Source organism: Trichomycterus rosablanca, chromosome 7 (genome assembly GCF_030014385.1).
Source record: "Trichomycterus rosablanca isolate fTriRos1 chromosome 7, fTriRos1.hap1, whole genome shotgun sequence".
In the NCBI taxonomy this organism is placed as follows: Eukaryota; Metazoa; Chordata; class Actinopteri; order Siluriformes; family Trichomycteridae; genus Trichomycterus; species Trichomycterus rosablanca.
The window spans coordinates 34,172,000-34,195,593 of NC_085994.1; the positions used below are offsets into that span (position 1 = coordinate 34,172,000).

Genomic DNA, 23,594 nt, shown 5'->3' on the forward strand with positions numbered 1-23,594 from the left:
TAAAATCAGTGCTCAGGGACTGAAGTAGAGCATTGGACAGGGTCACTGTCAAGACTACATGGATTTTTTCAGCCTACATAGTATTTTTACATGAGCACACAGCTAAAAACTGTTCAAGTTGCACTCAGGCAACTTTGGTTGGTCTTAAAATCTTTTTTTATTTCTTGTTTTTTAATCAGTACATACTATGAACTATTAAGCTATTAGGACCAAGTAAGGAAAAATCTTTTGGTGTAGCGGCCACAAAATATACAGTGGAGTCATAAAGTGGACAGACATCTTGAATTTTTGCACATTTTATCATGTATTGGATTGAATTTTGAATAGATATAATTGCCATTCTTACCCATCAATCTACACCTTTAATGGCAGGGTAAAATTTAAAAAAAATTAATTAAAAATCAAAAACTATTAGTATATAGACTCTTTATTACTTTAATACTTTGTACAACTGACTTTCCCAGCAATTACAGCTGTGAGTCTTCTTGAATACATCTCTCCAAGCTATGTGAACCTAAATTTGGGCACTTCTTTGTGACAGATCTTCTTGGGTTGTGTCAGATTGGATGGCATATGTGAACTGCCATCTTCAAGTCTGGACGTTTGTTGGGACACTTGAGTGTTGTTTTGGCTGCTTTGGGTAAATTTTGTGTCAAAAGGTGACCCCAACCTGGGCTTGCTCTGGAAAGATGCTGTACAGAGGTTTGTTCTAGTAATGTTTTCTTTAAGGATGTTCTTGTATTTGGCTGAATTCATCCATCTATACATTTTTACCAGTTTACCTGTTCTTAAGTGTAGTATAATGGGTAGAAACGGCAATTATATCAATTATATCAATTGAAATAAAGTGCACAAATATGAAGGTGTCTGAATTCCTTCTGAATCAACCAAGACCACCCCCAAAAAGAGACCTACACTTGGGGGTGGTCTGGAGATGATATTTTAAATAGCTGTCGCATCCTCTGTCCCGGAAGGTCGTCTCCTGCGTGAGCTACCAACTCTTCTTAGTGAATGAAGTGCAACGGCACAACAGCCACGTAACAGAGAGCCCATAGGGTATGCGGGCATGGCATCATGCTGCCCACCTCGGCAAAGCCAGGCCACTGTTGGTGCTATCGGGACTGCCACGGCTAGCAGATCGATCAAAAAGTAGCGACTCCAGTGGCAGGCTTGAGAACCTTGATCTTGCTCTTGCTCCTCCACCTCCCCAGCAGCCTCGCAAAGCCCAGTCTCTTCATTCTCCGTTATCTTGTCGTCATGTAGTAGGGGCTCAGGAGATGGGGATGATCTAGGGCAGGGCTGCTGAATCTGTGGCAGAGGCAAGACCATTGGTGTAGAAGCTTTTGACAATGCCAACTGAGGAAGGTTGTCTGGCGGTAAAGGCTCAGCAAGGTAAGATTTCTGTGTAGATAAAATAGTGGAGGAAGACGTTGATATTGTTTGAGGTTCAGCCAGAGTGACATCTGGTGCTGTTGTGGCTAGAGTGATGACACTCAGTTCCTCTCCTCCAACCTGTTTTTCTTCTTCCTCTGAAGACACCCAGGTCATGGTGGGACTGCAAGCTTGCGATCTAAAAACAGGCTTGTTGCTGGCCTCTGATGCACTAGGAGTTGCAGTTGATGCTTTACGTTGCAGATCCACAGGGGGAGGAGGAGCTTCTTCCTGAGGAAGGTGCAAGAAAAGGTGGTGATGAGGGAGGCAGGCATGCAGGACACAGCTGCAGTTGTTGGGTGTACAACATGGTCGGCTTATAGGCAGGACTGTCTCGCCGCTGCACAGTTTCTCATGGGTGGAGGAATGTGAAAAGGTGGAGCATAGCATAGGAGGTGGAGCCTGTTCAGATAGAAGAGCTGCCTCCAAAAGGAGACGAGTTCGCCCTTCGCCTCTTGGTAACGTTGCTGCACCTCGGTTGGCGGGAATAGGGTAAACGTGGTGCTCGGAGGAGAAGTTCCCATTGCGGTCAGTTTCGGGTAATGTTTCACTGCTCAGCATGGTGAAGGTGGCACTCCGGCCTATAGTGTGAGCCAGAGAACACCCGCATGACCTTGAGGTTCTGGTTCGGAACCCCAACCTGGCCCTATCCACTCCTATTCCTTCTGATTTACAGTCCGGTTGGTTAGAGTTCTGAAGGCCTAGGTTGGATTTGACCGCTTCCACGGCCTGGTGGAGCTCATGGATCTCCTTTCTTGCTTCTTTCAGTGCCAACTGGGCCTCAATGCGATGGCATTCCTCTTCAATCCAGTCCTCTTGCATCCGAGTCAGCTGCATACGCAGTTCCCCGATCTCAGATTCCCTGCAGTGATACACAAGGTCATGGTAAAAAATATAAATAAATATGAAAGTGGATTTTTTGTGGATATTGATTCTTTTTGATGAAATACTAATTATGTTATAAGAGTTTAAGCCACATGGCATTAATGTCTGTGGCAGCATGTTTTGGTGTGGCAGCACATCACCTAAACACCTAGAGTCCTAGATTTGATTTTTGCCTACTATTCCTGTTACTAAAGAAGTCGCTGTGGCAGACAGATGAGGCAATCATTTTATTTGGCCAAAATCCATAAGCATGATCAATAAACAGACAAGAGTCGAGACAGAGGGAGCAAGGTCGAGGCACAGGGAGCAGAGTGACTGTCTCAGCAGACAAAGGGAGGGAAGTAACATCTTCAGAGGGCACAAAAAGCAGGAACAAAGTGGAGTACCATCCTCATCAGACACAGAGCAGAGTGACATCCACATTGGGCACAGGAAGCAGAGTGACTTTCTCAGCAGGCACAGGAAATGGATCAACATCCTTAATGGGCAAAATCAGTGGAGTGACATCCTTAGTGGGCACAGGAAGCAGAGAAACATCTTTTAGGGGTAACAGAAAGCAGAACAACATCCTCAGTGACTTGTTCCAGCTTAATTTCACCTCTGTTAAAAGCCGAACCTTTGCCAAAGACATTTTTTCCCTCCCAATTTAGTCGTATCCAATTACCTGATTGCATTTTGCTTCCTCTCTACTGATGCTGATCTCCACTTCTGATTGAGGAGAATGAGACTGACTCACGCCCCCTCCGACATGTGCCCAGTAGCCAACCGCTTCTTTTCACCTGCACGAGGCGAGTTCATATGCAGCTCAGCTTTGTGTACAGAGAGCCACACGCTGATCAACGCATTAGTCCTCGACTCTGTGCAGGCGCCATCAACCGGCCAGCAGAGGTCATAATTGCATCAGTTATAAGGTCCCTATTTGGCTTCTCACCCTGTATGAACAACAGCCAATCTGGTGTGCTAGCGTGTTACCGCTGCGCCACCTGAGCGGCCAAAGACTGACTCCTTGACGCAGAATCTTGTTAGAAGAATAGCAGCTGGTCTTTTGATACAATCTCATAATTAAATTATGACTGCACTCTAATAAAATTAATTGAAGTTTTGTTCAGCATCTAGTTATAATAGAACGTTTCTCAAAATCAGTGTTTAGTATTGTAATAATAAATTAAAACCTATTGAGTATTCACTTATGATGTCATAAAGTGAAAGATTCTGGTCATTATAACTTAATTTCTTAGCAACAGAAAAAAAGTTAGTTAACATTATGATTTATAATTTATCATTAAAACATTCAAATATTATTACAATTGATTTATTCTGACTGAAATATCTCATAATCTTGAGGTTTTTCCCTGATTTATAATACATTATCTTATACGATTGTCTTAAAATTCATTAAATTACATTTTTTCCAGCTACAGTGAAAAACGTCTATTAGTTCTGGGAGTGGAGTTCAAAAGACATTGAGTTTCAAGGTTTTTTTCCCATAAGGATATGTGGGAAACCTGTTAACGTGTTCTGTAGTCCCGTGGAACTGCATATACTGTATTTTAGGCTAATGTAAAATAATGGGGCTGTTTTAGACACTTATATGCTGAAAAGAACACAAATATATTATAAAAACTCTGAAATACAATTAAAAATTCAACTGGATTACTCGACTGGACTAAATTTTGACTTGATCCTGAGATAGTCGTACCACTGACCTATTCTGCAGTCTTTCCACATTCTCCTTTAGCCGGGCTCGCAGGTGACGGATACACACTTCCTTCTGCTGCAGTGGGGTGAGGTACTGTTCGGGAGCTGGGGGACGGATGCCATGGTTCTCACTACAGCCTCCGTACTTTGCCTGCCGTCTGGACCGTGAAAACAGAACAAGCCATTCTGAAATTCTTACATCTCATTACAGACAGACGTGTTGAAATGACTGTCAGTGGTAATCACAAATACAGTGAACTGTAATAGCAGTCTTGGATTTCAGCAACTGTTCCTTTAGAAGCTGCTGCAACTTGGTGACATTGCTTTACATTACCATGGTTTTAAAGGCTGCTTTTTTCTTGCAAAGTCTCTAGTTCTTTATATCTTTATATTGCATAGTTATGGAAAAATTTGATTTTATGCTCACTAATGTCGCCCGAATATTAGTTTTATGCTGTTTGTGCATTAAATCCTTAGTCATGTGGTTGCTTGAGATGTGGCTGGGACAGAGATAAGCAACATGTCTGTTGTTAAGTCGTAAGCAGATAAAAAACAACAGTTAGCACAGAATGGAGATTCCAAAGTCCAACACCTAATGTGATTTGACTAGAGCAGTATAAAGGGAGGCCCACAGTTTTGCTTCTTGTTCTTCAGCTAATACACTGCTGTAGAAGCCCACGATCGAGCCAATTAATTCTCCAATTAAGTCAATTGTAATCTTTGTTTTCATTTATCATTGCAACAGTGGACAATGTCACCCATGTTCCAGCAGCCTTCATTTGATAGCAAACAATTTTTGGTCAAATTATTCTAAAAAGTCACTAAGCAGAAATGAGGGGGTCATGCCACAAAGTGAAATTGCTACTAGGAATGTAACGATGCACCACAAGACAGTTAATAACCGATTCAAAAACTCCATGATTCAAATCAATTTGACATGTAAAATGAATCGATATTCACATTTAAACAGCAGAGGGCACTGGCGCTATACACCTTGCCTGGTTGACGTCACTGGCGCTATACGCCAAGTTGCCAAATTCAGGGGTTTTTAGCCAAATCAGGCTTAATTCAAAATTGTTTTGCATAGTTTGTACCTACCTCAGAAATAAATGCACATTAATTATTTAGATAAATAAAAGATAATCATAAATACAGTATTTTATTTTATTTTTTTAAGAGAAATAATAAAAGGAAACTTTGTCATAATTTGTCTTCGATTTCAGTTTAAAAAATCGGTAAAAAATCGGTAAAAAATTGTATCGTGAACCCAGTATCGTAAATCACATCTTGGGTAGGGTGTATCGTTACATCCCTACTAGCTACACAATTGAATTCAAATTCTAAGTTTAATTATTTATACGTCTTCTACAATTGTATGGAAACTTTTGATTTTTATTGTACAAACAGATGCAGTAATACTGTAGTAATAAAATGCATACATTTAGAAATGAAATGGTGTAAAACTTAGGTCTTTGCACTTAAATTTACTCCTATGAAAGGATCCAATCATAAAATGTTATGAGATTTATGGAGCAATTTCATTTCTTTGGATGCAGACTTGCTGATGTAGTGAACCAACTCAAAGTAGATCTCTTTACATAAATCTATTTTTGGGCTGCAAACACATCTGGGGCAGATCCCAGGCAGAGGACATTCATTTTCAGACTGTGAGTGAGTGTGTGTGTGTGTGTGTGTGTGTGTGTGTGTGTGTGTGTGTGACTCACCGCGGTGTAGCTGGGTGTGAGTGTGATTTACTGTTGCTTTCTGTGCCTTTGCAGGATGATGCTGAGCAGGTGCTGCTGATGGACGAGTCACCATGAGTGTGACGGGAACCAGTTGAACCAGCTGGCCGCCTACACACACACACACACACACACACACTGCATTATTAGTACTGACATTATATTAAACCTTTTCTGTACTTTGGTTCTTCATGTGTTAATTCTCAGAAATGGTTGAATGTTTTTAACATTTACTGCTTTCTAAAAAGAAAATAAATTGCATTATAAATAACCATTAAAAAGAGCAAAATCTCTTAGGCACGTACAATGTTTAAAAAAGATAAAAATGATTTATAAAAATGTCTTGCTTTCAGTTCAGTTTATTACTTAATGGTAAATGATCTTTAAGGACAGATAATTAATTAAGGAAACATAACATAACATCTGATAATTAAATAAGGAAACATAAATGTAGAAATGTGGTTAAAGTAAACAACCTGTATAAAGAATTTTCAAAGGAGTCGAGTGAATATGACTATAAATCACAAGTTTGGAATAAAAATATTTTAATAGGTATTTATGTGTCCTCACTCCAGGCCACTCAAAGAGGATTGGTCCCTGCTGAGTCTGGTTCCTCTCAAGGTTTCTTCCTGTAATTTTAAGGGAGTTTTTCCTTGCCACTGTCGCCCTCGGCTTGCTCAATAGGGGTTTTTTGTCTGTTGGTCCTGGATTCTGTAAAGTTGCTTTGAGACAATGTTTATTGTAAAAAGCGCTACATAAATAAATTTGACTTCACTTGACTGTTTGCAGGTCTTCAGAAAAAAATCCTACTATGCTTTTTTTTTAAACTGGAGTGTTCCAAATTCTTTTGCACTAGAATCCAGGTCTTCTCCATGGCCTTATTAGAGAATGTGCCTGAAACAACTTCTTTGGGCATCCATGTAAAATCTCCAAAGCCCTTTTACTGGGGAACATTGTACTTTATTGTAGGGCAGCATGGTGGCTAAGTGAGTAGCACTGTCGCCTCACAGCAAGAAGGTCCGGGGTTCGATCTCTAGGTGGGGCGGCCCGGGTCCTTTCTGTGTGGAGTTTGCTTGTTCTCCCCATGTCTGTGTGGGTTTCCTCCTGGAGCTGCGGTTTCCTCCCACAGTCCAAAGACATGCAAGTGAGGAAACCCACTTTTGACATTAAACTTGTGAACTGATGAATCTTGTGTAACGAGTAACTACCGTTCTGCCATAAATGTAACCAAGGTGTATAAAACACATCATTAAAATAAATAATAAAATAATACTTCATTGTACATAATTTTTCTCCCAGTTCACAAAAACATGAATTGACTATGTCAAATTGCCCTTTCAGTGTGTGTAAGTGTGTGATACTCTGCAACGGACTGGAGCCAGGATTTTATTCCTGCTGAGGCCACTGGCACAAGACATACTGTGTACCTGATCAGTGGTATATAAATATAAATACATAAATAAATAATACATATATACTAGAAGCTAATTAGCTAATTAATAAACCTAATTAAACATGATTAAAACAAATTGTTTTTTTGTTATTTAAAAAAAATCTTTTGTCTTGCTTTTATTCAAAATTAAAACAGGTAATTGTAAAAGGAAGGACTGGTACCTGCGTGATCCAGCAGCTGGCCTTTTACTAGCAGAGAGAGACATAAGCGAGAAGTCTTACTTTTCACTGCAGAACAGAATGTCCTGAAAATAAACACACACACACAACCCAACACCACGTACTTATCAGACCAGTGGCAGTGCTAATAGATATACAGATGAGTGTAAATACAGAATATATAATTTAAATACAGAATATGCAATCAGGGACTGACTCAGAACTGATACATTACATACACAAATGTTTGTAGACACTCTTTCATGGGAATAATAGCCTACTGAACATTAACTGGCTTAAAAAGTACTGATAATTGTTGCTGCATAGCTTATTCACCTGCGACTGTCTTTAGTAATCATAGTCCCTTGAAAATAAATGTTACAGCTGTATATGACATAAAAATACTTCGAAGTATTTTGGAGACCAGGGAGTGTTGGGCTGATGTTTACTTTTCATTTAGTGTTTTTAATCAAGTTCTCACATTATATATAATGATGAAATGAATGTTCTCTCTGTGGCTACTCCAGGCAGCTACAATTTAGTCTATATTATTTATTTCATTAAATCAGCAAAAGGAGGCGCTCTTTCTTACTGTAAATTATGTTTAATGTGTAAATACGTGTGTTCTATGGTTCTAGGGAAAAGTGAAGAGTGGGAGGGGGGTGATAAAACTAGAGATGGCAAACTGGATAAAGGTTGCTGGTTATAAATATGGTACCAATTTTAACAAAAACAGCCTAGAACTATCATATTACTGGCACATTTTTATTTATATGGGACAATTTACCATCTACATTAATTTATGGTTAATCATAATCACTACAAAGGAATAAGAAGGAGAATGCCACACAAAAATTTTCATTATAGACCCTCCCACACCACCAAATCAATCATCCAGGTACTTTAAGATTTATTTAAACAAAAAAGTAAATGTTTCAAACATTTAGTACACAGAAAATCCAAAGACATCCAGCTCACACAAATTATGTTTAGATAAAACCTCGCTGACCCAGAACAGTTTGGCAAACTGCTGTGATATCACTATATTAGCATGCATGGTTGCTTAGTAACCCAGCATCCCAGTCAGCATGTTAGCAAAATCAAAGATGACAAAGTGCCAGGAGCAATAACAGTACTAGGAATGAGCAACAGGGCCGGAACTGTTTCAACGAGAGAACAGGCTGGTCTGAGTGATCTGAAGCAGGAGTGGAAATCAAACCTCAAATCAATAAACAGATCACATTTACAATCACACACAGTACAATGATACTCACTATCGTCAGATCCTCATACAGATACAGGGGAGGACAGAAACAGAACCACCCAATAAAAACAGGTAATAACAGCTCATATGGTTGATCCAGCATGGCAGCATTATGTCAAACATGTACATACGGCATCAGAACTGAGGAATGCAAATGAAGCTTACTGACTGTATAGATGCCACTAGTCACTTTATGCATTAGTCACTTAATGTCCTAAAGTCAGGCAATTCAGATCTAATGACAGATGAAGCTCATGGCTCTAGTTACAGCAGCCATGACATTCAGTGGAGCTGAATGTAACCTAAATGCATTCTTAAAGTCTATGGTATGCCAGACAGTACAAATAAAACAGCATCATTTATTCAAAACTGGTGAAAGATATAAACGTGACAGAACATTTGGCATGTCTGAAAATGTTTGGAATCTCAAAAGGGACTACATAACTACAGTATAATCCCCAAAGCCAAACCCTTGATCCTAATACATATTTGCATCTGTGAGGGTTTAATCTGTAGCCCTCAGAGAGCATCATTACACTTAGCTGATATGTGAAGCAAGGTTAAGGGGTGGAACAATTACCAATAAAATTGTGAGAGGTTGCAACTTCAGAGCTGCAGTGGAACTGAAATAGAATCATTGACGTTACTAACTTCAACACCACTGCAGTGATCTTGAGCAGACAAGAAAAAACTGCTACAGATAAGGGATATAAAAATTTTGATGTGTGATGTTGGTGTAGATGGGTTTCTTAAAGCTTTATGCCCCAATATAATTTATTATATTTTATAAGTAGTTATATATTATAATTTATACACATACAGATAGGCATTTCTCCATTTGAAGACCCAGTAATTTTCATATCTATATTGTTGGATTGTCTGTCAATTAAGCTTTTATTTTTATTAAACAGTTAATCCCTCACCTACATTCATTTGACCTCTTTTAAATTACACATTGCTTTTACTACATGCATTTCTGTTAATTAGCTATTGTTGTTAAAGCAATAAACAATAACTTAGATATCCTTTACATCAAAAACAAATCTTAATACTAACAAATCAAATAGAAAAAAAAGCAGTAATTAATCAAGCAATTCATAACTAATTAATAACTAACTTTTGAGCATAACCCCAGATAATAGCATTTGAAAGTCAATTAAAAAATAACTGCAAAAAGTAATTTTTATACATTTTAAATTTCAGCAAAAGCAGCAAGAAGATAGGAATACGAATAAGAAAATTGCCAATAATTAGATTTGAAGAAAAAAAAAAAACCAAACAAACAACAACAACATTTGTGGCATTAATATACAAGACCTCGCTAAGATGAACAAACCTTGGATATGGACTGTAATATAGTCTGATGTGTTAACTTTCACCACATTTGTTTTATATCTTAATGGTTTTATGGTTTGAGGATTCCATAGAATGCCTTCAACCCACAATGTCTGCGGCCAACTGTTTAATACAGTGAAGGTTTTATAACTGTACAGGTAAAGATCTGGTAAAAATCACTGAGTCCAATAATTGCTTTGCATAGTTATATAAAATGTATTAACTTCTACTGACCATTTATACTTTTTAGAATTGTAGTGGATCTGTCACTATCCAAAAATACTGGGAACACACCCTGGACAGAGTGACAGACTATTGCAAGGCAACGCACACAGACATTTAATCAATCTATGTCAAACTTAACTGAACAACATTTACTATGAGACATTAATCAATTCCAGAATGATAATGTCTCCAACCCTACAGCTAAAACTATTCTAGAGTGGTTTGGTAACATCTGGATAACACCAAGCTGGCCTCCTGAATTACTAGTTTGCAGCATTATTAAAAATGCATGGAAAATTACTTACTCTAGTAAACTTAATCTCCTAAAATAACATTCAATATGAATTGCCTTCAAACGCTTTTTGTTAGGCTTTCAAAGTAAGACAAGACTATAATAAAGATATTGTGCTTAAAGCTCACATGGAAATGAAAGATAGGGGAAAAGTAAACGCTCTGAAACAAAACCAAAGGATCAACGATAGACCTGCAGGAAGGTTCAGCTGACAGAAGTGAATGTTCCTTGTTTTGGAGGAGTCAAACACTAAACCAGCAACCTACAAAAGTCAATGCCTATAGTACAGAGGGGGAAAACATTAAGATAAAACAGAGACATTATGTATTCCCGTGCTCTTTGGGCAGTCAATAAAGGTAGGTTTGTAAATAATAATAAAAATAAAGTAAAAATAATATACAGTGGTGTTAAAAAAAATAGCAGTCCAACACCATTAACCTGATAAATCACTGTTTTTAGTAGAAAATATATTTCTACATTGCAAAAAATTTACTTGAAAGTGTAGTAGAGTAATGAAAACAAAACAAACCCAACAATTAGGACATGCATCCCACTCATTCTGAGTAATCGAAGCATTGATTGAAAGGGGGTTGTTCAAAATAATAGCAGTGAGGAGTTCAGTTGGTGAAGTCATTCATTCTGCAGAAGAACGGGTGTCAATTTTGGCCCTTATTTAATGTAGGAGGGGGCAAATGTTGCACAGGTTGGTCATAGCGCATTTCCTTTTGAAATACTGGGTAAAATGGGTTGTTCCAGACATTGTTCTGATGAACAGCGTACTTTGATTAAAAAGTTGATTGTAGAGGGAAAAAACATACAGAGAAGTGCAGCAAATTATTGGCTGCTCAGCTAAACTGATCTCAAATGCCTTAAAGTGACAACCAAAACCTGAAAGACGCGGAAGGAAGCATGGAACTACTGTTCAAATGGATTGAAGAATAGCCAAAATAGCAAAGGCTCAGCCAGTGATCACCTCCAGAAAGATCAAGGAACATCTGGAGTTACCAGTGAGTACAGAAGATGATTAAATGAAGCCAATTTACCAGCAAGAACTCCTTGCAAAGTCCCGTTGTTAAGAAAAAGACGTGTCCTGAATGGGTTAACATTTGCCGAGGAACACATTGACTGGTCCAAAGAGAAATAGCTCAACATTTTGTGGACTGGTGAAAGCAAATTGTTCTTTTTGGGTCTAGTGGCCGTAGACAGTATGTCAGACGACCCTCGAGCACTGAATTCAAGCCAAAGTTCACTGTAAAGAAAGTAAAGCATGTTGGTACAAAACTATGATATGGGATGTTTTTCATACCGTGGTGTTACGCCTATTTATCGCATACGAGGGATCATGGATCAGTTTAAATATATCAGAATACTTGAGGAGATCATGTTGCCCTATGTCGAAGAAGAAATGTCCTTAAAATGGGTGTTTCAACATGACAGTGACCCAAAACATCTTGGTTACAGACAAACAAGACAGGTAATAGAGTGACCAGCCCAATTCCCTGACCTCAATCCCAGAGAGAACTTGTGTTCTGACATCTGAAACATGTTTTTTTGAGGCAAAACCCAAAATTGCAGAAGAACTGTGGAATGTCGTCTAATCATCCTGGACTGGAATACCTGTTCAGAGGTGCCAGAAGTTGGTTGACTCCATGCAACACAGATCTCGGAAACAATTGTTATGCCACTAAATATTAGTTCAGTAATTTAAAGTAAAGTGAAACCTCAAACATTTTCAGTTCATAGATACATTTTTTGAGTTTTTAAAGAAAAATGCTGCACTGCTATTATTTTGAACAGCCTAAAATTCATTTTTCTTAATTTTCTGTAAAGGATGAACACAAACTGGCTAAATTTTGTTAATGTTTTGATTTAGAATTAAAAGTGTAGTATTTTCAGTGCATTTGCATTTATGGAGATAAAAGTTATTATAATGATTTTGTGCTTTTTTGAACACCACTGTATATTATATATTATATGATATAATATTTAATATATAATATCTATTTTTATTTGATTATATATATATATTTATTTATTTTTAAATAAATATATACATTATATATAAAATATTATTAAAATAGTATATATATATATATTATAACAAATATTATTAAAATAGTATGCAGCAAAACTGGAGTTTACTCATTTTTACTTAAAAAATTTACTTAATGTGTCATTTACCCAAGAGAGACAAAACTTTTGCATGCAGCTGTTTTAGATGATGTGTTTTCTATGTGTTGTCCATATCTGAGTAAGTCATGTTACAGTTGCGTCACTGCAGTTTGGGACGTGTGCATCACATCATGCTAATTCTTACAATGTCACTGTCTGCATCCTGCACTATAAGCTCCTCCCCCTGATCCCACTGCTGCAGTACAAACACTGAACCCAAACCTGAAAACAACTTACAATAAGCATGTGCACAGCTCCCAGTGTCCGGTATCCGTTCAATACGCGCCTTCTCCATCACTGCACACTGTAGTAAACTTGTGTAAATCAGTGTCCTGTAGTGCTGATGTCCTGCAGTGTTCCTGTCCCAGACTGACGGACATGGACTTATGACGCTGTTGGTGCTGATGAGAGCGGGCGCGCGCCCTGCACTGACGCTGCAGAATTACAGTGACGCAACGGCGCGCGCTGAGGATTCTTAAAGGAGCTCGAGCTACATTACCTGTCCTAAATATACACAGTAAACTGCACTTTTACTTATAATTTAGTATTTATTAGAATTTTAACGCCGTGTTTTATACTTTGGTTACATTCATAACTGGACAGGAAGTTACAGATAATAGTTACACATGATTTAAGTTGAATATCAAACACCGTCATGGACAATTTGTATTTTCAATTCACCTCGCATGTCTTTGAACTATGGGAGGAAACACATAAAGACACGGGGTGAACATGCAAAAGGATACAAAAAGGACCTAGACCCACCTGGGAATCGAACCCAGGACCTTCTCACTTTAAGGGCAAGAGTGCTGCCCACCTTGCTGCCCCACTCTTGCTTATGAGCTGACAGGACTATTCAGGCCAGGTCATTTGTAGCACAACCTACAAGCAAAAATGGCAACAGAAAGGATACGTACTGAACAGTCACTCTTACCCTGTGTCAAGATGCTACAACACCGATAAATCCATTTTTTAGGTTTTTTACTTTTTGGCTATATCGACAACCATTAGATTTGGCTCATTAGACCCACGGACTAAAAATTCTTAAGCATTCAATGCCAGTCTAGAACATTCTGTGCTTATAACTTTGTGGCAACAACTGGGGAGATTCTTGTTTCACCATGACAAATAGATTTACATTAAGCAGATGTTTGGATGTACCCTGAACAACACTCAGATCCAACACTCAGATCACACCACCTAGGAACATAAGAAACTTTTAGTTCTGTGTAAGCAGCTATCGTTTTTTGCTCACATACTAGCATAAGTTCTTCCTCTACATCATCAGGATGGTTGGATCATCTCTCTTCACAAAAGCCATTCAAGTTCTTATAGTCTTACTAGACCCCTGCAACCTTTTTTAGTTGTTCACACCAAATTAAAAGCTACAATGCTGGTCTACAAAGACAAAAATGGACCATTCCCAATGACTTAAAACCATTGTTAAAGCCTGTTATTCATTTTGTTTCCAAAAAAGTTGTTGTTTGGCTTGACCCTTGGCATCAGGGCTTTTCTGTGTAACCTTCCATTTAGATCTAACATCCAAAATTGCTGACAACACCTTTAAACACAAAAAGCCCACTTTGAAAGAATAATAAAAGACATTTAGTACTGGTATTATGAAATTTATTTTTCTGTCATTTTAGCCAAGCATCCACTAAACATAATAAATACAAATAAATAATTCATTTTAAACAACAAATTTGTATTTATACATGTAATAAAAGTTAGTAACTTAACTCTTCATAACTAATTTACATTTTAACTTATTTTTAAAACTTAAGGAAATGCAGTGCAACCCAGCTGATCTAGAGCTGAGAAAAGAGTTCATAGAACTGAACTTCCAACAACAGCAACAACAAACAAGCACACAATGCATAAGGGATGCTTTCTTGCTCATACATTAAATTATAAGCACAAACTCTTTGCTTAGTCTAAATTAAGTTGTTTTAGTGTCGGTTCTTGTTCCTCGTGTTTTTGGATCTTATTGAATAAAATTCATGGTACAACAACATGCAACATAAAAGTGAACGAGTGGCTCTACTTCAGTCTGTGCTAAAGCTTGTAAAAACGAGGACCAGGTTTGATGATAATGTCGCTGAAGGGAGCGCTCTGCTGCAGGTCAAGTGCTCGCTGTTTTTGCAGGACCAACAGACAGAAAAACAAAACTGCTGCATTGAAGCGACTGGTTCCCTCACATAGTGTGAAAAGACTGAACTCGGCATCCGGGCTGCTGTCCTGCTTCTGTTATGACAGATAAATAATAAGTACACAGATGCACAAATAGTTTAATCTGTGTGGCAAAGCATTTAGATGTCTACAGTTTTCCTTTTAGTGAATAGTCTCTAATTTCCCAAGGTTACAAGGGTACCTTTATTTAAAAATCCTTTAAGACCTATTTATGGTTGTTCTAATTTCTTTAAATGCTTGTGAGCAGAGGAGCAGATTTTGCTTCATTTTTTTCTAAGCAGAAAAGCTTTCTATGGGTTTGTTTGATAATTATTGCAAATTAAAGTGCAATAATTATTAAGTGATGTTCCAGCTGCTTTTAAGTTTAAGTAACAACTAGCTGCTTTCTTACATTATCATTCACTATCAATTGTAGATAAGTGAAGAAGATATGCCTCCTTTAATAGGGCTGACAGGTGAGAGGGTATGACTTTTACAGAGACTGATAGGCTCAGTAGCCCATAAGAGGAAGTGGTATCAAACTTCACAATTTTTGTGTGTTAGATACTAATTTTATTATACTGTAACTGAGACTTGTGATTAGGGGAATATTTCAGTTATTTTACATACTTCCACTGAAGCACCAGTTATGTCTATTTAAACTCCCAGGCAATTAGCTGTAGCAGTGCCATTCTGTGTATCTGAAGCACTGACTTCCAGCCTGATTATTTAGCTTGTTTCCTCTGCTCTACAGAGCTGTCGCCCACCTAATTGCTCATTTCTTTTTCGAGTGCTTCATGTCTTATGCTTTAACTCTTCTTATCAAAAACAGAGCAGGAAACTATAACACACTTGATAGAAAATAGACATTTGGTTATCTCACTTTGAAGGCCTGAAGGAGATTCTGTACGCGATTTGTCATTCGCTTCTCCTCTGTATCTTGGCTTTCCAGTACAGACTGCTGCAATAGATAACAAATTAATTAATATAACTCCCAACAACAGGATGCTGAGCAAAATATGATGCTTACACATATACAATAGCTAGATGGAGATTTGGTTCAAAGACACTGGATCTAATATTTTTTGCATACAATTAAAACTCCACCTTACACTGGTGACATTGCAAGAGTAATTTTAGCACTACCTGTGTCTGTGTCAGCAAAGTTTCCTTCTCTCCTCTTGAGAAATGCACCACCATAGACTCATCAGAGAGTGGCTCAGGGTACAATGCCTCCAGCCTGCTCTTCTGCATGAGAAAACAAAGAGGAAAGTGAGAGACAGATTAAATGCAGACAGTGTAGATGGAATAGGGGAAATACAGCAAAACCGAAAAATTAGTTTTTATCAATTTTATTTTATTTGTATTTTATAAATTAGTATTTGTATTAATTTGGTTTCAGTTGTAAAAGTTGTGTATCTAAAGAATGAATACACAGATTACACAAATGTAAACAGATTAGCTGCTATTTACACTCTAAACTAGAACCTACATGATGAATGTTTTGAGAAACCAATATCTGCACTCTAAAATACTGTATCTTTAATATGTTAATTGAGTACCAACTTACTTTTGGTACTTTTACATTTTAGTAAATTTAATAACTTATTTGAGCACTCAAGTGATGCAGAAATCTGTTATGCTAGGCCACCACGGCTGAGATCTGGGTTCGAATCACAGCAGTGCCATCAGCTGGACGGTTGTCTAAACAGACACGATTAGTTATGCCTACAGAGGGATGGCCAAACCCTGCAATGGACTGGGTATTCCTGCCTTGCACCCAGTGTGTTCTGGTGAAACCGGACCTGCTGCGACCCTGACCAGGATAAAGCAGGTGATGAAAATGAAATACCAATTATAATTGGAAATAAATTCAGTATACAGCATACAGTAAACCATCAAAGTAGGAACCTAAAAGCCCTTGTTAAATTTTAAGCTTGTTTGACTATGGCCTGCTGATCCTGATGTTGCTGATTCTTAGATAATATCTTATCATAGGCATAGCTAGAATTAACCAATTGACTCACATTAGATAAATGTTTAGTGTTGATTTGGCATTACGTCACATCCAGGTTACTTATAATGTTAAGGGATGTTTTTCCATTTAGTTGTGTTCAATTTTGGAACCTAAAGAACAAATGAGTAGGATTAAGCACGAGTCTTATTTTCATGTAAGTGTTTACACATCCACCAATTGTACTAGTAATATTAATTTTAAGAGCGTTTACATTTCTAGCACAGGACTGTGGTGGCTCTGGGTTCATCATGCTAAGCTCGATGAAGCTGGCTGTCTCAGATGCTCTGCTTTCATCCACAGACTCCTGCAGTAAGCTCATCTCCACCACTGGCACAGCATTTCTCTCACCCTCTGCTACACATGCCCACAGTGAGAGAACAGCACTTTTATTTGTACTGCATAATTCTTCTACAGTAGCTGTGATGATGTTGCTGTGATGGCATTTTTCATGTATGTATGTGTGCGTGTGTGTGTGTGTGTGTGTTTGTTACCATGTCTGTCCTGCTCTCTGGTTGCCTCTGGGGCATTCTCCTCTGCCGCTTTGCTGTTCGACCCCTGTCTACCAGGAAACACTTCCCTCGGGAACAGCTAAAGAAGGAAGGACATTCAGTCAGGATGCACAAACATACATAAACAGTGTAATTATCAGAATCCACCACTGTAACAAAACAAATAAAAAGCTGTGAATATAGTTCTGTCTACAGCTAGCCATCTCATTAAAGACAGCATATAAAATCACTATATATGCCTCAGAGTCAATGGAACTTGTACCTGTACATATACGCAAGTTACACATGCCACGACTTCTGATCCACCTCCATAGCATGACGTGTTTTTGCACCTTTCACTTTCAACAGTATATAATACACTTATATTAGTTCAATACTCTTATCCATATAAATGTAGAGTATAAAGTGTATACTAGAATTTTAAATCCAATTCTGAGTTCGGATTTAAAAGAACAAACTGTAAAAACACATGTCCCTATGATACATTGAGTTCAGACCCTAAGCTTGCTGCCAGTAGTAATTATAGAGAACACAGACAGAAATGTTTGAGCTATTACAGAGCATTGGCTTCAGGCGTGGGTGGAGAGTGATTAACACTTGTACTGCATAACAATTTTCACTGTCACCAGCATAGCACAGCAAACCATGCTCAAGTATCCACAGTGGCATTGAAGCTCTGTAGGGATTTACTGATCAAATAATTACAAATGCAGCAGTAATAATGTATGTGCTATTGTATGTGCTTAGTACACAAACCCAAAGTTCTCAAAGAATTGTTTACATGTATGCTCATAAAATCTGTGTGTTGTACCGTTTGTAGTTCACTGTTCATGACTGGCATACAGAAGTGAAGGAATAGATAATCGACTCCCCCATTCTTCTTCCAGTCCATGAGCTGCCTTGTGGGCGGAGCAATGTCCAGTGTGGTTGAAAGGTCAGAGTAGTCATCTAGCTGGGCTTTAATGGCTTCGTTAGAAAGCTCCTTAGACTGATCTACCACCAGCTTTCTCTTTCTGCTCTCTCGCTTTCTCCCCAAAGAAGCTGAAAATAGATAAATAGATGCAATGTGTGGCTAAATGACTTGGATTGGTGCCTATGATCGGATCAATATTCAACGATTGCTCTTTACTGTGACTAAGGTAGCTGCCTTCTTTAAGTGAATGCTGTCTCTCGCATGAAAAACAACAATTGACACTCACAAGGCATATTATTTCACCTAAACTTATGCATATAAATATTTTAAAGTCACTCTGAACTTGTGTTATGATTTAATACTGCTAAGGAAATTGCACAGATATGGTTGATCACTATTCACAGCACAAACAGGACATAGCCCAAATACTTCTGATATGGCTGGTTTTGCTGTGACCTGACCCCTAGTGGCTATTAACTTTACTGCATTTGCAAAAAAGACATGCAGGGGAATGCTGCTGAGGTAAGGTATGTGTAGGCATGCATAAAGTGTGACTTCGGCTTAAAAGCCTACCATGTTTGAAAGTGCTAATAAAAGCCTAAAGTTAGAAGCATGGACCTGGATTTATTGATGAGTGTAAAAATGCAAAGGATTGGTGTTGTGTCCAGGGTGTGTTAGAGCTTTGTGCCCAGTGTTACTGTGAACCTGAGCAGAAGAAAGTACAATCTCAAAATATTTAACATAAAACAACAAGTTGTATGTACTTCAAAACAAATTTACTTAGACAACCTGGTATCAGTGTCAGGCAATAGATTAGGTATGGGAAACATACCTATAATAATAAATAAATATGATTGGGACATAATGTTTAAAGCAAAGGTCTAGTTTACACAGAGAACACTGCTGCTGGAAAAAGAACAACCCATAAAGTTCAGATCTGGCTAAATTCAACACAGGAAATCCCTGATACTGCACTTCCATTTGCTGTCAGACTAAGAGACAGCTTAGTAGCTATCAGTGATGAACCTGACCTTTGCCCCATCTAGCTTATCTGTGTAAACAACTACGTAAGATACATCCTTGTGCTAAAGACTTACGTGTGATAGCCACAGGTTCAAGGGTGAATTGTTCTTCTGTGTTTGCTACTAGTGTGGTCTCATTCATTGCTGAAGTCTGTGCCAAGGCCTTTGAAGCAAAGGAGATATCCATTGGCGGTTCCACTGCTAGGAAAATAAAAGAAAGTAAAATTGAATTTTCAGCCAAATTACATTTCTTTAAAAAAAGTAATAATAATTTGCCTGTATGATGTTGCTACTAAAATACGACTTGCTGTTTTTAAAGTACCAGTAAACCAAATGCTATTCGGGTCATTTAAAATGAACTAGGAATTCTATGTGATCTATTTTTTCTTGTCCTGAAGCAGGACTGAGGCACAAACAAGCTGAGGTTAGAGTCATGATTACTCATGACATCATTTTACAGGAATGTGGTACACTCTGGGGTCTCAACTTTTCACAAACAACCAGACATTTCAGATTGATATCAAGTACTCATACACACACACTCATACAATTCATGGCTTAACTGAAATATAGATCTTTGGCTGTATAAATTCATTTAAAAAACAGATACATGCCCAGACGCCAATACTGACCTGTTGTGTTAACAGCAGTTGGTGGGGGTGTTGCAGGGACCTCATTCAAAGACTCATCATAAGATTTATTCAGCAAAGCATTCCCATTAGCATTTGCTATGAAATCTGCATACACAATTTGTTGCTTATTTCAACATTTGCATCAATACGTACTTCAATAATGAAACAAGACTGAAAAAAATATTTGATTTGGATGAATTTAGGAGAATTAAGAGAGTTCATTTTAGTCTGCTATGTGTGTAAAGTTTAGAATCAGCAAACTTCAGAAAACTTGGAAGCAGCTTCTACACAACCCGTGAAAATCTGTGCCCACTGGCACCACCAAATAAGCATTTGTGAGGTCTGGCACTATTCAGATGGCCTGGCTCGCATTTAGTTTTCCAATTTGTCCCAAATGTGTTCAGTGGGTTCAAGGTCAGGGCTCCGAGTTGTGTCTTTATAAGGGGCACAGTCATGTTAGAACAGGTAATGGGCTTCCCTAAACTCCTCCCACAATGTTGGAAGCATTTAATAATGTATTATTGTTTCTTATGTTAGCAATATGTGTGGCTTAAACATGTGATCTTCATAGTTAGTATAGTATGGTGTCCTCATACTTTTGATCATATGTTGTATTTTTTTGTTTCATTACCAACAAGATCAAAAGCCATGTCCTCATCACCGAACCCATCTTCATTTAGACCAAGAGAATGCAAACTTGTGTCCAACACGCTTTTGTAAGAGTGGGTTTCATCGCCTGTGAAAGAGGGAAACAAGATTTAGAGGCATGTCAGTTCATGCAATCACTACTGGAATTTTCCATTAGATCAGGGACTGCTAACGCTTTAAACTTCCTACCCAAGTCGTCCATAGTGAAAAAACTGTTCCCAAAATTTTCCTTCAGAGTGATTTCCTCTGTGCGGCTTTGGTTCAGTGAGAAGTGATCCACCACATCAATTGTGCTGAAATAACAACATAATCAGCATAAGGTCTCTTATTGCACCATGATGGCAAATTGTGGAAAATAGAATAACCATTTAAAATAAAGTCTTTTCTTTTCTAGTCTGAGGAAAGTTGGATGAAAAACTCTTGTACTTGAGATTTGGCAGTTGAGATTCAAAGTCTGTGAAATCTTCTGGCAGTGTAATTGTCTTGAACATGGCCTCCATTCCTTCATCAGGCAGATCTGTCTGTCCTATTATAAGGGCAAAACACATCACAATGCTTTAAAGCAGGGCTTCCCAACCAGCTGTCCATGAAACATGGTAGTGCCACCCACACTTCTATACTATGTGCCTATTATTCCTACACATTAATGCATGTGACTGTAACTTCTTTTGGCCACTGTTGCAGCCTGTGTCCCAGCTGATAAAAATGTTAAAACCACCTCTTTAAAAAACATACAATTAAAAAATATTTTGACCCAAACTAACGATTCAGACTTGTCATTTCAGTAATAGCAAAAATGTATTTTCATTAACTAAAAGCCAGCATGAAGCAACTGTAAATAACACTGCTGTTAAAACATTGTTTCTGATCAAAATCTAGGAATATTACTTGATGCATTTTGTTTGGTCTGTGCCATACAATAAACCTGTATTCCATTTGTAAGAACTGGTGTAAGTTCAAAATATCTAAACCAGCAATATCTGTAGTTACCTGGTCGAAAAGCCACTTTGATTTTAATAACAGCATCACTGCAGTCTGCAAGGAGATACTTGGCTTTCCTAAAGTAGATTCGAACAACACCCAAGAGCAGGTGACCTGATGTCCGCAGACCAATCTTTATCTGGCAGTAAAACACACACACCACACACACACACACACACACACACACACACACACACACACACACACACACACACACACACACACACCACACACACACAATGAGCCATCATTGCAGATTAATCACTGACAAAAACTAAGGCAACATATAGAGGTAATGTTATTTTAGTCAAGATCATAATGTTATAGTGAGTCTAGGTAATGTTATGCTAATCAGTGATGTGAGATATCCGTTTATAGTTATTTTAAGTTTCTAATACAGAAGTTTTAACTTCTGTGACATGAAAAGTAATTTGCTACCTCCGGATTTGTTTCTGGTAGGTGTTTTATTAATAATAATCAGATTGATACTAAGGTGGCTCGGTGGGTAGCACTGTCGCCTCACAGCAAGAAGGTCCTGGGTTCGATCCCCAGGCGGATGGTCCGGGTCCTTTCTGTGTGGAGTTTGCATGTTCTCCCCGTGTCTGCGTGGGTTTCCTCCGGGAGCTCCGGTTTCCTCCCACAGTCCAAAAACATGCAGTCAGGTTAATTGGAGACACTGAAAACTGTTAAACTTAAAATGTGCAATTACAGCTATATAGTTAGCAGTTCATACAATACCTGAGGTGAGATAATATCTTTGATCGTCATCTCTATGTTGCATTCAAACACATGAGCTTTGGTTATCTTCTTCTCCCAATGAGCTGCAAGCCAGATCCTGGCCAGGGAACCTCGTTTAGAGGTGAACAGCTGAGTGAAGAATTCCATCTTAGGTGGTGCTCATGAAATCCTGCTGTCTTGTAACTTTAGCTGAAACTGAATATTTATTAATGTGTAAAACTGTCACTTCAGTTAACATGGAAATGTCAAGTTTCACGTTGGGTTGTATCTTTTAATTGGCCTACTTTTTAAACTATGTCACATAGGGCATACATCTGGGTTTAAATACGATTAAACCAAGCTCAATAAAAAAGTAAACGCCTTTGTGAGATGTATATTTGTCTTTTAATTATTTTTAATAACTGACTTTTAGATTGTAATCGATTGGCTAGCTGTGCGCGCGACATTATAAACAGCTAACGAAGCTAGCTAACAACTTAGCTTCGTAAGCTGGCAACCTACTTGTGTTTTGTTTACATACGAATATAAAGCTGTTATCTGTAAAATATCTATAAAAACTAACAATAACTACAACTTATTTCACTTTATCAGTTAAGGTGGTATCTTACCTATAAATGTAGTCAGTGTAATCAGAAGTGAAGTTCAGGTGACAGGTCAGCTGAAGGTCAATGTAACAATATAAAAGTGAAGAAACAGGCAGCTCGCGCATCCCGCCTTCTGATCGCGAGGACTAAATGTTAAAGAATAATAATACAATTACAATGTTAAAGCGAAAAAAAAAACATCTATACCGTTTTACTACAAGTAAATACATGCTTTCTTATTGTCTTTTAAGAAATGTTTGAGAAATGTTGTCATGGTGTAATTCTGCTTGTTTACATTTACATGAATCTCTTTTATCGACACATTCTCTAACACTGAATCATAACGTGAGGATTAATGTCATTATGTGCAAACTTATACTAATGTGCTGAAATGCTCAGTCACTCATTAAATACACAATTTAAAATGTTTCCGTCCCACTTAATAGTGTTCCAGTATTACAACGTCAACTATGTGTTTAGTAGAGGGAAAATGATTAATGACTCCAGCTGTTTTTATCGAATCACTCAACTGTAATCAGAATCAAACTGATTGTTTCGACTCACCATGAAGAATCGGGACTTTAAAAAAAAATCATATTAACTGACTCAGTGTACCAACAAGAGTCGGTTCTTTTAAGTGAATCAAATCTTTGGGCTTCGTGTATAACAAAGAGTCGACTCTTTTGAGTGTATCAAATCAATTGTTTTGGCTCACAAACAGAAGCA

General features: G+C 37.9%; 2 protein-coding genes across 2 annotated transcripts; both read right to left on the reverse strand.

Moving 5' to 3' along the window:
- Positions 1–341: 341 nt before the first annotated feature.
- Positions 342–7,414, reverse strand: LOC134317880 (syntaphilin). Its single transcript, XM_062998612.1, has 4 exons — positions 7,371–7,414; positions 5,739–5,867; positions 4,023–4,172; positions 342–2,293 (listed from the first exon to the last, which is right to left on the reverse strand). Exons 1-4 carry the CDS (start codon positions 7,412–7,414, stop codon positions 943–945), a joined length of 1,674 nt encoding a protein of 557 aa, XP_062854682.1. The 3' UTR covers positions 342–942.
- A 6,857-nt stretch (positions 7,415–14,271) lies between these two features.
- Positions 14,272–23,065, reverse strand: rad21l1 (RAD21 cohesin complex component like 1). Its single transcript, XM_062998613.1, has 14 exons — positions 22,893–23,065; positions 22,285–22,479; positions 21,556–21,685; positions 20,992–21,091; positions 20,755–20,858; positions 20,549–20,653; positions 19,918–20,022; positions 19,361–19,486; positions 18,162–18,391; positions 17,333–17,429; positions 17,053–17,195; positions 15,971–16,072; positions 15,708–15,785; positions 14,272–14,899 (listed from the first exon to the last, which is right to left on the reverse strand). Exons 2-14 carry the CDS (start codon positions 22,429–22,431, stop codon positions 14,711–14,713), a joined length of 1,656 nt encoding a protein of 551 aa, XP_062854683.1. The 5' UTR covers positions 22,432–22,479; positions 22,893–23,065; the 3' UTR covers positions 14,272–14,710.
- Positions 23,066–23,594: the final 529 nt, after the last annotated feature.